The sequence below is a fragment of the Mobula hypostoma genome, chromosome 12 (assembly GCF_963921235.1).
Source record: "Mobula hypostoma chromosome 12, sMobHyp1.1, whole genome shotgun sequence".
Classification (NCBI taxonomy): domain Eukaryota; kingdom Metazoa; phylum Chordata; class Chondrichthyes; order Myliobatiformes; family Myliobatidae; genus Mobula; species Mobula hypostoma.
Genome location: NC_086108.1, coordinates 62,232,614 through 62,251,135, shown reverse-complemented (window position 1 = coordinate 62,251,135; position 18,522 = coordinate 62,232,614). Strand labels below are relative to the sequence as shown.

The 18,522-nt window shown below is 40.6% G+C and overlaps 1 protein-coding gene and 1 long non-coding RNA gene across 2 annotated transcripts in view; one reads left to right on the top strand and one right to left on the bottom strand.

The window, feature by feature from the left end:
* LOC134354860 (uncharacterized) overlaps positions 1-18,522 on the bottom strand; it is a 54,887-nt gene that overhangs the window by 35,158 nt on the left and 1,207 nt on the right. The gene's annotated exons all lie outside the window — the stretch shown is intronic.
* caiap (CARD- and ANK-containing Inflammasome Adaptor Protein) lies at positions 13,160-15,409 on the top strand. The gene has a single exon (XM_063064259.1). The coding sequence runs from the start codon at positions 13,160-13,162 to the stop codon at positions 15,407-15,409; it is 2,250 nt and encodes a 749-aa protein (XP_062920329.1).

Genomic DNA, 18,522 nt, shown 5'->3' with positions numbered 1-18,522 from the left:
ATCTACAGAAGTTTGTCAAAGTTTTAGATGTCATGCTGAATCTTCGCAAACTTCTAAGGAAGTAGAGGCACTGCCGTGCTTTCTTTGTAACTGCACTTACATGCAGGGCCTAGAACAGGTCCTCTGAAATGATAACACCAAGGAATTTAAAGTTGCTAACCCTCTCCAGCTCTGATCCTCTGATGAGGACAGGTTCCTGGACGTCAGGTTTCCTTTGCCTGAAGTCAATAATCAGCTCGTTGGTCTTGCTGACGTTGAGTAGGAGGTTGCTGTTGTGGCACCATTCAGCCAGAATTTCAATCTCCCCCCCATATGCTGATTCATCACCACCTTTGATTTGGCTCACAACAATGATATGTATCATCAGCAAACTTAAATATGTCATTGGAGCTGTGCTCAGCCACACAAGTCATTGGTGTAAAACTCCAATTACCAACAAATTCAGATTGAGATACAGAATTAGTAGCGTTCAGGGTTTTCAGACTCAGAACCTGGTTCCAACCCAAATTACTGTCAACTTCAGCTGTGTGTAGTACTCAGAGCAGCACTGAAATTGCAATGTGAATGATCCTAAGCCCTACAAAGGGAGAAGAGCCTTGCTCTGTCCTTAGAACAAGATGGCAGGTGATTGCTGTAATCAGCTCTGTGTGACTATGGCACTTGCTTTTTGAAAATTAATGGAAAGATTGGCCAAACATTCTGTTATAAAGTTTCTTGTCTTATATTTTATAAATGTATTGATGTGGTGTTCTAATCTTCATATAAGCAAGTTGTAGGTAGCAGTAAAAGTGGCTTTCTAAAACCAGGTGTGCATGGAGTGGGGATGCATGTGCCCACCACACAATGAGAAAAGTTGAACGACACCAGCCAGCATTAAATCGTGTTCGGCTTTTATCTAAGTTGGTTTACTATCATTAGCACAGGCTGGACAAATGGGTACACTGGGAAACTCACAATTTGCTTCCAATTGAGGCAAGATGTAGAAAAGAGTTGAGCAGGAGGAAATTCTTTAGCCAGAAGGTAGGGAATCTGTAGAATTCACCACCACATACAGCTGTGGAGATCAAGTCATTGGGTACATTTAAAGAGGAGGTTGGATAGGTTTTTAATTAGTAAGGCTATCAAAGAATACAGGGAGAAGTCAGGAGAATGGGGTTGAGAGGATGTAATAAATCAGCGATGATCAAATAGCAGAGCAGACTCAATGGGCTAAGTGGCCTAATTCTGCTCCCATGTATTCTGGTCTAAAATATTTCAATGGGCTCGATCTATCAGATGGATACGCATCTGGTATCTGTTCTGGTGAAAAATGGAAATACCTCTTACCATAACCACTACATTCTTCTCAATGACAGAGGCCACTGAAAGAACCAAACAGTGGACTCAGTGATAGGTACATTCTGTAGCTGCGGTACCATGATGGAAAGGATTAGTAAAGCCAAACTTACTGGAATTTTAATTTTGCTATTCTAACCAATGGGCTGGTCCTAGAGTCCAGTGCCAAAGTGTGAACGCTGTCTCGAACTGATGCAAACTACCACACAGAATCTTAGCATTACAGATCAGGCTGGCCTTGGGGAGTAATCAATAGGTATTCACAAAAGATAAAGATGTACTTACCATTGGGATCGGAGGCAGCAAATTCTGCCCATATATTTTCTAGCTGGTATGCTTCACCAATACAAGACTTAGTTAGATTTACTCACTGATTAAATTAGAAAACATCTTCCCTTATATTTGATTTTCAGAGTGAGTGATTAAAGTTAAGTGAAACCTTTAAAGAGAGCATTTTTGGTCAATTATTGTTTAGAAATAATATTAGTCACTTCAACATAGTTAATTTCACACAAAGGTGTCAAAAACATTACTACAGAATTTCTAAAACCTGTCATGTGTTTGATATGAATGGTTTGTTTGCACAGAAACTCTTGAGACGACAAGGCAGGATTCGGAGAACATAAAAGTTTCAAACTGCTGTCAATTGAGTCTAATAGCTGACTTTATTACAGCAAGGTCATAAAAGGCCAAACCATTGAAGACTGAGTAATTGGTCTGGGAATTAGTATCATTTAGCGTCTGCGAATTCAGCCTTGCCCACCTGCTATTATTGTTTGTTGGCTAAACAAAACAGACATTAACTCATGAAGGAACCAAACCTTCTTTCCTGTACACTACGAAAATCAACATAACCTACATTACATTACATTGTTAACTTGTGTAGTTTAGGTGAATAACATCTGATTTCTAAAGAAACAGGTGCTTAGAAGACATTCAGAAACAAAAAGTAAACTATCTGCCACCATAAATTCAGTAAGTCCACAACAATTTGTTTTTTCTTACAGATCAACTCCTAAATACAAGACTTAATACAGTAAATATGTTAATAATTGTGTGCACTACAAGTGTATAAATGTTAGTCACTCCAGTGCTTAGGAACAGTACTTTTAAATAAGTCGAAGTTGAGTTTATTGTCATAGGCACAAGTACATGTATGCAGAGGTGCAATAGAAAACCTATTTGCAGCAGCATCACAGACAACAATCAGCTCTTTAGTTTTGCTGATGTTGAGCAAGAGGTTGTTGCTGTGGCACCATTCAACCTATCTTGCTCCAGTAGCTGATTATTTGCCACCTGCAATTTGTTCAACCGCAGTAGTGTCAACAGTGAGTTTGAAGATGGCATTGGTGCTGTGCGTTGCCACATGGTCAGAGCGTGAGCTAAGTATTATTCCAGAAAAGTTGCGTATTTCCCAGTGAAGTTCAAGGGATTATTTATAAATCTTCCAAGGGCAACTTGTGGATATTATGATTCCACGTTTAGTAGCTGTGGTAGGACTTTCTTTACACCTCTGGGTTGTGTGATCGTGTACTCAAACAATCTGGGCCACAAAATTATGTATAAAACCTTAACAGCTCATTCACTTTTTTGTTTTAGCCGACTGTCAGAGATGTCTAAGCCCTAAATATTTTTGATAATTCTGGAATATTCAAAAACCTTCTGAAAGTATAAAATGTAAACAAAAGACCTTAAAAACTGAGGTTTCTTAAAAATAAAAACAGGCTGAATTTCCTATTGGTAATAATGGTGAACAATATTTTCATATCGCTATATCAAGAGTCCTCATTCAATTAATGATAGGATTGATATCATTCAAAATAACCAATTATGATTTAAATTAAAGCAAGACAAGGAGAAAAATGTTTGGTCAGCTGTGGTGTTTAAGCTTTTTTTTTTACCTTACACAGCTTTAATTTTTGTGGCATTGAAACAAAAAGATATTGCAAAATAATACTGGAAAATCTAGTGTAGAAGTATTAAAAAATACAGTTTATGCTGTCATTAAAGTATTGACAATTACTATTTAATTCTATTTATTTAGAGCTCTTTAACCTTTTCTTTAAATATTTGATGACACAGTAGTGGATAGCTGTAAAAAGAAGAAGAGTTCTTTTAAGTCTGGAGTTTAGTGGTGCGGAGGATGGCAAAGATAAATTTTCCTAGGTTGCAAAGACTTCCACCACCAATGTTTTGCTGAAAAAGTGAGAGGTCTTTTACACTTTAAGATTTGGCTACATCCAGAGTACATCCCTGCCAGAAAGGGAGCTGCTAAGCCAGGAGAAGCATTACTGTCTACAAATTGAATGCATTAGCACCAGTTTTTCATGTGCAGATTTTGCACAACGGCAATATAACCAGATTAGATTGAGTGGCACGCTGCTCTCGATGAAATTGAACCCTTTGGGAAATCGGCTTAAGAAACTCAGTCTGAAATTTTGCAATTGTCCTGGCACTGTCACACTGAGCACGGGGGCCCCCCAGGGCTGTGTGCTCAGTCCACTGCTGTTCACTCTGCTGACCCACAACTGTGCAGCAATACACAGCTCGAATCACATCATCAAGTTTGCCGATGATACGACCGTGGTGGGACTCATCAGCAAGAACGACGAGTCAGCACATAGAGAGGAAGTGCAGTGACTAACTTGGAATGGTGCAGAGCCAACAACCTGTCTCTGAATGTGAACAAAACAAAAGAGATGATTGTTGGCTTCAGGAGAGCATGGAGCAACTGCTCTCTGCTGAACATCGACGGCTCCTCCGTAGAGATCATTAAGAGCACCAGATTTCTTGGTGTTCACCTAGTGGAGAATCTCACCTGGTCCCTCAACTCCAGCTCCATAGCCAAGAAAACAGCAGCGTCTCTACTTTCTGCGAAGGCTGAGAAAAGTCCATCTCCCAACCCCCCAACCTCACCACATTCTACAGAGGATGTATCGAGAGTATCCTGAGCAGCTGCATCACTGCCTTGTTTGGGATCTTGGATCGCAAGACCCTGCAGCGGATAGTGAAGTCAGCTGAGAAGATCATCGGGGTCTCTCTTCCCGCCATTACATACATTTACACTACATGTTGCACCCATAAAGCCAACAGCATTGTGAAGGACCCCACGCACCCCTCATACAAACTCTTCTCCCTCCTGCCATCTGGAAAAAGGCACCGAAGCATTCGGGCTCTCACGACCAGACTATGTAACAGTTTCTTCCCCCAAGCCATCAGACTCCTTAATACCCAGAGTCTAGACTGACATCTACATTATTTATTATTATATTGTAATTTGTCCTCTACTGTGCCTATTGTCTTGTTTATTATTTATTGTACTGTCCTGCACTGTTTTGTGTGCTTTGTGTAGTCCTGTGTAGGTCTGTAGTCTAGTGTAGTTTCTGGATTGTCTTACGTAGTCTAGTGTAGCCTTGTGTTGTCTTACTTAGTCTAGCGTAGTTTTGTGTTGTTTCATGTAGCACCATGGTCCTGGAGGAACATTAATTCATTTTTACTGTGTACTGTACCAGCAGTTTATGGTCGAAATGACAAGAAAAAGCGACTTGACTTGACTTGATAATTTGTGTAACCAATGATAACAAAGTCATACACTGCCTGTTTTCTCCCTTGATCACAGAATCATGCAGTACAGAATGTGTACTTTTGGGCATGTTACCTTTGCCAACCATTAATGTCTCTCAACATGAATTCTATTTGTCTCTAATAGGCATATTTCCTTCTATGCCTTTCCTTTTAAACACTGTAATTGTATCTGCTGCTCTCGCCTGCCCTGACAGCTTATTCCTGATACCCATCATGCTTTGTATTCATTTCAGGCAACGTCCTAGTGAGTCCCTTCTTTAATTTCTCTATTGCAACCACATCCTTCCTGTAGTATGGTGATTAGAATTATACACAACACTCCAAATGTGGTCAAACCAGTGTTTTATACAGCTGCAATGTGATATCTCAACTCTTATATTCAATGGCTCAGCTTCTAAGCCAAGCATACAAAATATTACCTTCATTACCCTATCCACTTATGTTGCCACGTTTACTGAGCTTCAGACTTGCTCCTCAGGACTTTGCATATCATTGCTCCTCAGGTTCCTGCTCTATGTCAAGGCCATTAACTTTAAATATCTTACCAGAATTTGACTTCCCAAGGAGCATTACCTGATTAAATTCCATCTGCCACTGCTCTGCCCAACTTTCCACCTGATCTATCCTATTGTACTGTTCTATCTTTTGTATCTGCTGTATCTTCTCTAAAGATTGTCATCTTGTGGTTGAGGAAAGGCTTGTGAGTCCTGAGGTCCTGAAATTGATGCCCTCTGGAGCCTAGCTCCTGGCAGGGTCACCCATGGTGGTAAAGTCAAGGGGAAGGCTCCTGACAATGAGCGATACAATCAAGACCTCAGTAGTGGAGCTGGTGGAAGATGATGACACATCACAATGTAGACGAAGGTGGAGGAAGGCTGCAGCAGTGAAGGCTCCCCAGATGTCTTGCATGCCCTGCCACTGGACCCGGACCCTGATCTGTCAAGGACTATGTGGTAGCTGCTCGTGCATCAAAATCCCCATGTTAAACAAAGTCATGCACAGGCATTCTCCATGAAGTGAATAACCCCATGGGAGAACATCATACTCAATTTGAGTGACTACACTGCTATTACTACTGTTCTATGAATCTATAGATGCTTTCATCACTATCTATGACTCCATCAATTTTTAGTGTCATCTACAAACTTACTAATTATACCAACTGCATTTACTACAAACTAGTCCCTACAGTTTGCCACTTGTTACAGATTTCCAGTCAGTAAAAGCACTTATCCACCACAACACTCTGCCTCTTATTACTAGCCAGCTTTGGATCCAGTTTGTCAACATCTCTTGTGCCTTAACCTTCTGGACCCGCCATAGGGAAGGCACATTCCCAGTCTGTAGGCTGTAGTAACAGGGGGCTGTTGTTTTGTTGTTCCTCTCCCCACCTTGTGGTGCAATGGGCAGCAACCTTGCCACTTCTTTAGCATTTGTCTAATTCTTTTTTATGAGGCCAAGTTGCCAGCTTGACACTCAACCTTGCATGGATGATAAGCATACAAGGAGCTGGCCGGATTTGAACCTGAGACCTCTCGCCTTGAAGTACGGTGTGGATGCCACTACACCACTGGCCGGCATAATGGAGGGTTGATGACCCCTTTAATACCATGTTATAATCCAATAAACTGTGCTAAACCAAAGAGTTTCATTTACAGTATGTTCCCCATTTTAGCAACTGGTACTCCTGAAGAAAACAACTTGCTGGCAAAACATGCTGCCAGATCAAGGTGTGAATAATTCAGCACTCACGAAAAGGAAATAAGATAAGTAACCTCAGTAAAGCGTTTAAATGATTAAGGAAGAAAGTTTGAGGGGAGTACTTCTGAAGATAGTGTTTTTATGTTCTATGCCTCCATCTTCATCCAAGCAGAAAAATAAATCTTTATTTTTGTGCGGCATTTTCAGTCTTTTGATGATCTGAGTTTTTAGGTTTCCACTTCCTTCAGTGCTATTCTGTGACACCATGGTATAAGACTCGTGAACCTTTCTTGCAACAGCATATTTTACTCAAACAATTGAACGTCACCTTTAATCAAGTTATTCTGATGGAGAATCGATCAGAATTTGAACAGATGTTGCCCCTTGCATTGTCCTCTCAAGGAGTTAAAAATAATTCTTTCCAATATGGTGCATTTACTAAATTATATTTCATTCTTTAAATTCTTATATATACAATCATTGCTTTTCAGAATATTTATATTAAATTTGGTATCCATGATTTGGTTTCTTTCTCATCACATGGTCTGAATTAGAAATTACATTTTGACAGAAAGAAGGTAATTGCTTGGGCGTTGAAGTTGTAGACATTTATAGGGTCACTTTGTGTTGTATTATAACTATGCCATCTGTCAATGTCTAATTATATCTCAACCCATCATCAATTATAATTGGTCAGGCTTCACGGTCTATCCTTGAAACACTACTGACCTCTAGTGGTTAGCCAAACTCATTACTAACATTATGAGAGAGATTTGCCCTTTTCAAGCCAAGTCCTTTCATAGTTTTCACAATTAGTCTGATAGAGATCGCTAGAGAACTAAAACAAAAATTAGATGAGTAACCATGTTTTTTTTCACTCAATGTTTAATTTTATAAACTATCATTACAATTACTCTAAAAGACACCAAATCAACTTTGTCCAGTATTCAGTCCGGTTAAATGTCAGGCAATGTTAGCCTGAGATAGTTTATCCTCATATCAGAATATCAACCTTAGTTAACTTGGATAGAACAGGACCAATCAGTCAACAGATGTACTAGTCTAACATCTTTCTATTATAGGATTAGGGTGGTTTGTATATGTGCTTTTAATCTTTCTCTTGACCTTTTCTCTTCCAGTTACAATACCTGTCTCTATCAAGAAATTTAATCTCCCTCGTCCTGAATTTACCCTCTATAATATTTCCAAGTTTTACACTCTCTGACACAGAGCAGCAGAGACCATTTAGTGGTGAGTGTAACTTTAATAATAAACTACAAAATGACAAGCCATGAGGAGTCACAAAATAAGAGAAAACCAGCACTTAATATGACAAGACAACAAGGTTACTATAGACTAGGAGCAACTAGTTGAGGATGGCTAGTTCATATGAGTGAACAAAGATTGAGGATGGAAGTTGGGTTTAAATAAGTTGCAGGTGATGGGTTGGAAATGAGTGGCAAATGACTCCTGTTAGCTGGGTGGATCTGGGAGGTGCCTGTCTGTGCAGGCCTGATAGGACCCCCCCATGCAACCCTACATCCAGCACCCGATAGCTCAAGATGATCTGGATGGATCCAGTGGAAATCCTCAATGAGCGATGGATCCAAGATGAAACTGTGTGACACCCAACACCTATCCTCTGGGCCGTACCCTTTCCAATCAACCATGATTCTATCAACTGGTGAACCATGTACACAATCCTAGGTTCTGAAGGTGCAGACTCAGGTGGGTTGAGTGGTCCATGGACAACAGGTTTGAGGCAGGACCCATGGAAGATAGGTGTGATTCTGAGGATGGTGGCAACTACAATGATAAATGATTGGATTAGTGTGAAGGGTAATCTTGAAGGGGACAATGAACTAGGGTGAGAGCTTGCGAGAGTTGATGCATAGGGGCAGATCTCGAGTGGAGAGCCAGACATGGTCCCCAGGCTGAGTAGTTTGGCTAGGCACTGTTGATAGTTAGCCTGGTTGGCAGCTAGGATGACCTTCCTTGCCCTCTTCCAAGCATTCAGGCAGTAGCGATCAGGGCCCTGGTAGACAGGATCACCACCATTGGCTCCTCCATGGGGAGAAAAGGGGTTTGGTAGCCATGAAGCACTTCAAAGGGTGACATACCCATGGCAGAGGTAGTGTGTAGATTGTGGGACAGCTCAGCCCAGAGCAGATACCTCTTCCATATTAACGTGATAGAGACAGTGAAGCATCACAGAAACTTCTGATTGGCTGTTTCTGACTGACCTGTGGATGATAGCCAGAGGACAAACTCACTGAGTAGGGACAGCAGGCACACCAGAAGCAGGAGATGAATTGTGGGCTACTATCCAACACAATGTCCTGGGAGACAAGCCGCGGAGGTGAACTCCATGTTGGAGAAACAGCTCTGCTGTTTCAGTGGCTGATGGAAGTATGGGGAGGGAAATGAAGTGAGCTACCTTGGAGAACTGGTCCACTGCTGGCATGGTCATCATGGCCCCATTGGAAGGTGGCAAACACCTGACGAAATCCATGGCAATGTGGGACCATGCGCATCTAGGGACCACAGGAGCTCAGAAGGCTGCTGTTTGTTTTTATTAGTCTGTGCATGTTGAGGGCAGGCATTGATGAAGTAATGTACATCTATGGTCATGGTGGGTCACCAAAGCTGCTGTTGCAGAAAGTCCAGAATCCATCATGCACCTGGAAGGCATGACAGTGGTGAACAGTGGGCCCACTGGAGTGCCTCAGAGCACTCCGTTGCCAGCAATTGTCAGGTATGTCAGCCAGCTCATTATGTAGGGCCTGGCAGATCTGGTTCTTAAGGTCCCAGACAATTATGGGCCAGCAGTGCTTCTGCATTCCCACTGCATTTTGCTTCAAGGGTCTTCAATTCCATGAACTGAGTCAGAGCCTTGACACAGGTGAAGTATCTGAACTACACTGCCGTCCTTCCTCTTCCCAGATGGTTGAAAACAAGGTGCATTTCAGTGGTAAAATCTTCATAGTGGTTGCAAATAGAGGTTTTATTTTCCCAGCAGCAGTGGCCCAGGTCAGAGCTTTCCCAGTCCAAAGAGAAATGACGAAGGCAGCATGGCTCAGTCCATAATATACAGAGACAGCTGGAGGTCAAAGCGTAAGACACACTGGGGCAGGAAGCTGTGGCATCCGGTTAGGGATCTGTTGAAGCGTTTAGGCAATGGAATCCGGAGCTCAGAGGGAGGAGGTTGACTGGTGCAGGGCTGCTGTATCGAGATGGAGATTTGGTTGAGAGTGACGAGTAGATGGTCAGTGGTTTCCTGCTGCGTCTGGATCGTGTACTCGTGTCAATGATTGACTTCCTTTGGGCAAGCAAACTCTGCTGGGTCAATCGCTGGTTCACTCATCTTGACACAAAGTGTACAGCAGCGGAGACGATTTAGTGATGAGCGATAACGTTGATAATAAACTGCAAAATAACAAGCCATGAGGGGCCACAAAACAAGATACAACAGAAACCTAACTTGACAAGGCAACAAGTTAACTGAAGGCTAGGAGCAACAGGTAGAGGCCGGCTGGTTCGATGAGTGAACAAGGATTGTGGATGAGAGCTGGGTTTAAATAGGCCGCAGGTAATAATTTGGAAATGACTGCCAGTGACCCCTGTTAGCTGGGTGGGGTCTGGGAGGTGCCTGCCTGTGCAGGCCTGACCTGATTAGGTTCACACAATGGAAATGTGAGTGTATTCACCAATATGTGGATTTGCCATTGATCAAAGATTTTGACTGGAGAATTGAAAGTGCTATCATTTAATTCATCTTGGCCAAATCCAAACTCATGCTAGCATCATTCTGAAAAGAAATCTGCTTTGCACCGTCATGAACTATACCATTGACCTTATTTCTTTGCCTCTTTGCCCCCCATACTCTAAAAGAAATGAAAAGATCTTATGCCTGCAAAAGATATAATGGCAGTGTGGCATCCCACTGCAGTTCCCAAATATTAAAATAACTTTTAACAAATATTAAAATAACAGTCCTGAAGAAGGGTCTTGGACCAGAATATCAACTGTATATTCATTTCCATAGATGCTGTCTGACCTGCTGAAATCCTCAACATTTTGTGTATGTTGCTCTGGATTACCACCATTTGTAGAATTTCTCAAGATTAAAATAACTTGTTTCCGACTACAATGTACAAATGCAATTGTCTGTTTTATGGAAGTTGTGTTTTTAGTTTAAAGCCTTTGCCCATTCTGCAAAAGTTTCATCTAATGTTTGCTAAATATATTTTTAAAGAAATCGTAGACTGTTCGCATCTTTAATTGACAATTTCATCCTTGCAGCTGGTGCTCCTTCCTTCACTCCCACCAAACACCCACCCACCCCAAGCCTGATCTGCACCATGCGTGCATAGAGTGAAATCCGTCTACTCAATAAAAAATGCCTCTTTCATGTGAGTTGTTTTGGGACTTGTACCTTATTTGCTTTCTATGGTACCAGAATAAGGATCGCTCTGGTAGTAATGGAAAGAACATTTGAAATTTTGCAGGAGTTACTTCTGCCCAGATTTTCAAAAGAAACATTATTCATATTTATACTAAATCTTTAATCATATTTTTTATATTTCCTGTCTCAACGATATCCAAAACACCTACTCCCTGACCCAAACCTAACTAAACTTCCTTGTCATGTTTCCGATAGATCTGCCTCCTGACGACTGTGCACTTAAAATACTAGATCGCCAGCATTCACTGGGTCATCACTCATAGGTGATGAGACCGAGCAAGGAACCAAGCCTGAATCACATGACATCTACATGTGTGTACTTCAGCCCTAGCATTGCATATCACTGTATAACCAGCAAGCTAGCGGGCTTTCCATTACCCTCACCTTCCAAAACCACACAGTCCAGTTACGACAATCTTAATGCTGAACCAGTTGATATTTCACAGAACCAATTTCAACCTAATCAGGATGCTGATTTCAAAACAGTGGTTACATCTCTACTTCCTATTTGTTTTTTCTGAACAATATTCAACACAATCCCATAGGTTTTCTAGACCATTGATTAGGTTCAAATGCTCCTTCCCAACCACCACTTTTCATGACTCAGGAGACGTAATCTTGGAAGTTCCCCAGGCTGTGTGACATGACTGCATGTTGAACCTTTCAGCTGATCTTTGCAAGTTCAAGTTCGAGTTTATTGTCATCTGATTGTTTTGTTTGGTTGTATGTACTATGTACTGTACAATGTTCCTACGGACCACAGTGCACTCACAAAAAAAATCACACAGCACATTAAACAAAATATTACCACAAATAAGTTAATAATATATAATTCAAAGTGCATGTAGTGCACAGCATGGTAAACAGTAAACAATACATTAAACAGTAAACAGCTCTCTATCCCAGTGATGAAACCATAGTGGTGGCAAGAATTTCATTAGTCTCGCAGCCAGAGGGAAGAAGCTGTTACCCAGCGTCTGGCAGTCCTAGTCCTGATGCTCATGTACCTTCTTCCTGATGGTCGTGGGTCAAAGAGATTGTGAGATAGGTGGTAGGGATCCTCAACATTGCTTCGGGTTTTTTTGTATACAATGCTCCTGTAAACGTCATATTTGTAACCTGGCCTGCTAACTTCCCCAGATTTTGAGTTTTCAATCAGCTTTCATCCATGGTCAGTTTTCTCAATGTTATAATTAATGACCTCAAGCTTCACACGAAAGAAGATCTTCAGCTATTGGTTCAATATATAACTTCCTACTTTAGAAACATTGTATTATATTGTTCAAAATTATACAATTCAAAGTTGCTAATGTGTAGGCTGCTTAAATAGGCAGTTAACTTACATACTCAGTACAAACAAATTTGGAGAGCTTGCAAAAAGGATATACCATTGTAGACCATTTTTATCAGTGAATAAAATGAACCAACAGTTGATCCCAAAGCAAGCCAACTGTACAACTGTGGATTTAACTCAAAACGTTTTGGGTGAATTCTCTGCAAGCAGTTTGAAGGATTTCCCTCTTATCATTGGTTGTATATTGTTGTTTCGCATTAGGTTCTCAACACAAAGAACTAATGGACTCCAGGCAACAGTAGCTAGGTTGCAGATTTTCACGTCACTTCTAACAGCCCACTAACAGAACAATTACTGGATGGCAAACACAACTGCTTGGGTCACAGAAAAGCAAACTGACTTTCTTTGACAGTTTTATCCTCAAGATATCAAGGACTTCCTCAAGAATTTCTTCTGAAGATCAAATAACCTGTTTTCCAACATTTTAAATATTATTGTTGTTTTGGGACAAAGTTATTAACCTGGTTGCCATGGCACTATGGAACAACTAAGGACTCATTCAAGAACTCATCTTATGCAATTAGTGGACTTACTGTGCGCATGAGGCTCTGAGGACACTATTTTAACTGCTTGATAAGCCAGGCATTTAGCCATGGACTACACTGTTTACAAAATGTGTTGAGCTTCATTGCTTTAAGATTTGACAATTGCTAGAAAGACAAACTCTTCTGATCCTGTTCAATTCATTGATTAATTTGGATTCATGTCAATCTGCAACAATGCCCCTACATGGCACAGGTATTTTTACAAATCCATATGCTATTGAAGTTCTACAGAGCAAGAAAAAAGAACTAGCAGCAGGGATTATCCACACTGATGATCTTCTAGACTGGTTGATTGAGAATCGTGTCATTTCACCAGATAAAAGAATTGCAGTGTTGAATTACAGGACACGTGAGGAAATGAACACCAGAGTCCTAGACATGTTGGTTTCTTGTGGTGAGAGAGCCTGCAGACTGTTCTTCTATCCTTGCCTCAAGCATGTTGAACCAGCTCTCTACAATTACATCAGAAGCTATGTCAGTAATGTGTCAAGCAGTTTTGGGGATGCCAAGAGACAGCTTGTGGGTTATCTTTTGGAGAGAGATAAGGATGAAATCCCTAAGAATACTTCAAAAAATGTAGGTAAGCCAGTGCAAAATGTGGCAACTAATAAGGAGCCACAGCAGAAATTACAGACGGCTGTTCAAACTCAACCAGTACACAATGAGCTAGCTCAGCTCTTTCAGATTGTAGCATCAGGAGATCTATACAGTCTTGATAAAGCTATTGGACACAGTGACATTAATGATATAAATGCTTGTCATGAAACCCTGTTGCACATTGCAGCTGCCCATGGACATGTTAAGATCATTGAATATTTATTGAATAAAGGAGCAAAGCTAGAGGTAAAGGATAACAAGGGGCAATCACCTCTTCACCGGGCTGCAGAGAAAGGGCACACAGCAGCAGCCAAAGTCCTTCTTCAAGCTGCAGCACACAGCTATGCTTTGGATATAGAATCTAAAACTCCTCTACACTTAGCTTCCCAGAACAATTTTTTCTCTGTTGTGAAACTGATGTTGAAAGAAGAAGCTAAAAATTATAAAAGAAAGAAATCTTTTTTACACATGGCTGCTCTCAGAGATGAAAGTAAAATTGCAGAAATTCTTCTCAAGTGTGGAGCTGCTGCAGACATTAAGGATGAAAACAACAGGACCCCACTAATTCACGCTGTCTCCCTGGGACATCTCAGTACTGTGAAGGTACTGCTCGAGGCAGGAGCCAAAGTTGATGTTGATATGATTGATGGAGCATTAACTAGTAATAACCAATCCCTGATTAAACTGATCTTGGAGTATGCCACTGGGATTAGCCCTAATGTTCTAGTCAATGCACTCTTTAAAGCAGTTCAGAAAAATCAACACAGAACTGTGGGTGTTCTGATTGAAAGGGGCATCGATATCAACACCAAAAATGAACTGCAATATACCCCTTTGCTGTTGGCAGCAGAACTTGGGCATACAGAATCTGTCAAGGTCCTGATAACTAAAGGAGCTCATTTAAATGAAAGGACCCCAAATATGAACAGTGCACTGCACCTTGCTGCTGAGACTGGGTCCCTTTCAGTTGCAAAGCTGCTGATTGATGAGGGGATGGATGTAAATATTATCGGCTGCAGTGATCAAACACCTCTGCACTTTGCATCTTTTCACAATCAGCCACCGATGATAGAAGCTTTAATAAGAGCAGGTTCAAAGGTCAATGCCATTGCTAAAGAAGCAATTACACCCTTGCACATTGCTTCGCAAAGAGGTAACCGAGAAACAGTGGAGTGTCTTCTTCAGAACAAGGCTGATGTGAATGCTAAAGACAGTTCGATGAGAACACCCTTGCACATGGCAGCTATAGTTGGAGATGCCTCCATCGCAGAGCTGCTTCTGTCAAGCCACGCTGATCCTAATACAGTAAATAAGGAGAAGAAAACCCCACTCCATCTGGCTGCTAACGAAGGTCATTTGGACTTTGTATCAATGATGTTAAGCAGAAGGGCCAGATTTGCTGCAAAGGATATGGACGGGAATACGCCAATGCATTATGCAGCCAGCAAAAGTCATAGCTTTGTTGTCAAAGCACTTTTATTGGCTGGGAAAAATAAAAACATTGATGCTAAGAATATTTGGCGCAAAACACCATTACATCTTGCAGCAGAACATAGCCACGAGGGATTGGTAGAATTATTGTTGGTCAGTGGAGCTTCTATTAATGCCTTAGACAATGCCAAAGACACACCACTGCATTGTGCTTGCAAATCAGGCAACGTTGGTACTGCCCGAAAATTAATTCACTGGTCTGATGGTGAAAAACCCAAGTTTCACTCTACAAATAGCTTAAAGAAGACCCCTCTTCAAGTTGCAGAAAGCAGAGACACAGATAACCACCAACAGATAGCAATACTGCTGAGGAAAAAAATGATGTTAACTAGATAAGAACAAATTCAATTTTACTGATGGCTTAATTGGCTAAGGCAGTGATTGGCGTGGCCTATAACATATCTAGTAGACCAGTACGGTTTTATTTTCCATTCTATTTTACGCCGAGTAACAAGCCTCAGCTAGATTTATTTGAAAAGTTTTAGTATTCTGAGGCTAATGGGGGAAGGGGGAAAGAATACAAAAGAGGAATTTATCTATTGTTTCTCTTTCTGATTGTTATCTGGCGACCCTTGTTCAAATGTTATCAGCATTTGATGAGGACTACATTAGATTTAGGTATATTCTGCCTTTCCAACACAAGATTGAACAGCTGTCCACCATTTAATATCAAAATTCACAATTTACAAACTTATTTTGCATTGATTGCAATAGCATTTTCAGAGGAAGAGAGGAGCAAATGGGTAAAGACAGTTTGTCCTTATGCTCTACTATTCATTGTGGCTCAGCAGGTTATTACACATGTTCCATACTAATCTCTTTAAGTAAATATCTTCCATTTGAACAATTGTCTACAATTACACTGATCTGGTTGATACATAAAAAAACGTGGCACATGTGGTTAATATTATTATACTGTGAAGACCTCTTGACTAATTCTGCTACTTACAAACTAATTATAATTTTTGTTCAGAAATAACTTCCTTTGTGATGGTTGCACTTACTGTTGGATTAATTGTGTATCAAGGCTTTTATTTTTTACTCTGGTACGAAGATTATTACCATCCTGTTACTTTTTGAGTTTTACATAAATCTGGTTCCTGTCTATGCAACAGTAATAGTTCTTTTCTGTCTTTTTAAGAAAATGACATCAATCAAATAACTTCTACAAATGTTTAAATGTATACAGATAATAGTAAGGTTTAGAACACTATTGTATAGTGTTTCTGACTGGAGATATATGTTGCAACTTCTTTAGTAAACTTTAATTTTATGCTGTAGTTCTAAAGCATATAAAATGTAGCAATTTCACTTCAGATTTACCAAAAAGTCATCAATCAGTTCAACACTGCTAGGATGGCAAATAGTGTTTGAGTTTATTCTATCTCATCCACTAACCCCCGCTCCCCAGAATCTTCATATTTAACATGCTTAGAGCAGGTTTGAGCTACAGAAACAAGTAAACATCTTTTGAAGCATTGGCAAGGATAAAACATGGAATGAGGAAAATCTGTCTAGCAAATCTATCTGTTTCTCACAATACACTGAAGACAATACATTTAAGTCCGAAAATGAAGTCTAAATTCTAAGAACACTGTCAAATATTTCCTAGCTCCTAAACAATATCAAATGAAATTTTGAGTATTGATAACTGCAAATGGTCCTTCCAAGTGAGGTGAACCCTCACCTGTGAGTTGTTGGGGTCATATACTGTGTCCGGTGCTCCCGGTGTGGCCTCCTGTATATCAGTGAGACCCGATGTAGATTGGGAGACCGCTTTGCCAAGAACCCACGCTCTGTCCGCCAGAAAAAGTGAGATCTCCCATTTAATTCCACTTCTCATTCCCATTTCAATATGCCTTCCACTACCTTGATGAGGCCACACTCAGATTGGAGGAACAACACTTATATTCCATCTGGGTAGCCTCCAACCTGATGGCATGAATACCAATTTCTCATATTTCTGGTAGTTCATCCATCCCCCCCCCACCTCTCCTTCACCATTCCCCATTCCCTTTTCCCCCTCTCACCTTATCTACTTTTCCGCCCATTGCCTTCCTCTGGTGCTCCTCCCCCCTTTTCTTTCTTCTATGCCTTTCTGTCCTAATTTTTCACCTTGTGTTTCTCTCTCCACCCCACCACCTTTTAAATCTACTCAGCTTTTTTTCTCCAGTCCTTCCAAAGGGTCTCGGCCCGAAACATCGACTGTACTTTTTTCCATAGATGCTGCCTGGCCTGCTGAGTTCCTCCAGAATTTTGTGTGTGTTGGTTGGATTTCCAGCATCTGCAGATTTTCTCTTGTTTGTGAAAATAAGAGGCATCATTTAAAACCAAGGTGCTTATAAATTTCTTTTCTCAGAGGATAGAAAGTCTCTGGAATTCTCTGCTCCAGATTGGTGAAGCCAGATCATACTTACAGTAGAAGTTGATAAACATTTGAAAGATGGAGTGATATTGGGAAACAGCAAAGAAGAAGAGCTGAGGTCGGCATAAAACAGCCACGGTTAAATATATTGAAAGGAAGACAGGCCCAAGGGGCTTGGTGGCCCTACTCACGCCGCTACTTTCTTGTCTTCTTGTGATACTACAGTAAAGACTGAAGTTCTATTCATCAGATTATATTTGCAGGGTTTGAACAGATTAGTGGTTTTCATAATCCCGATCCTTTCTTTCTCATGACAAGGTGCTTATGTTTCAGATACTGATGTATACATGCAAAACGTATACCTTTCTCATGGTTTCAATTGAGTTCTTGTTCCCTGTTTATAACTTGCACCATTACCCCCAAGTTATAAACGATAATATATTGCTTGGGAGAAGAAAGATTGATCTTGCTACAAGGCTATACTTCAAATAGTTCAGTTTGAATATTTTCTTTGCTTTCTATTGGAAACTTCATTAGTAAATGCATATACTGGTGTGGTATGGATGGTGGATATCATGTTTTAGTTGACAAGTAATCATACCATTCCCTACTAAGTGCAATGTTTAAGGAGACTTGTACAGAAATATATTGTCTTAGGGAAAATGGACATAAGATATGTGAATAAGTTAAATTAATGCTAACTAAGAATGCAGGTTTTACAGAGACATACACAGGAGTGCATAGGATCTGTCACTAAAATTAAATGTAATCAGGTTAATGGATGTCAGGCCTCTATGCTTCATGGTAAGGATTGCTCAGGTTAACCTTCTGGTGGTCACCTAACATAGCCCACTCCAGGTACATCACAATTAAGTATGTGCAGTTTGCAGTGTGAAACCATAAAATACCATTTATTGAGGGTCTGAATGATCTTCCCACATAAATTATGATGCAACTGTACAGACTTCCTTTTACAAATGTGACCAGACAATCTGATTGAAATCATGTCAGAGAAACTGGTTATTATAGTTAATAAAGTATTATTAAACAACGTGTCCACTAATCCCAGATAGAATGGGCATGT

Excerpts from the sequence above, each read along its gene's own strand:
- caiap (XM_063064259.1), top strand. The coding sequence starts at position 13,160 with ATGCCCCTACATGGCACAGGTATTTTTACAAATCCATATGCTATTGAA.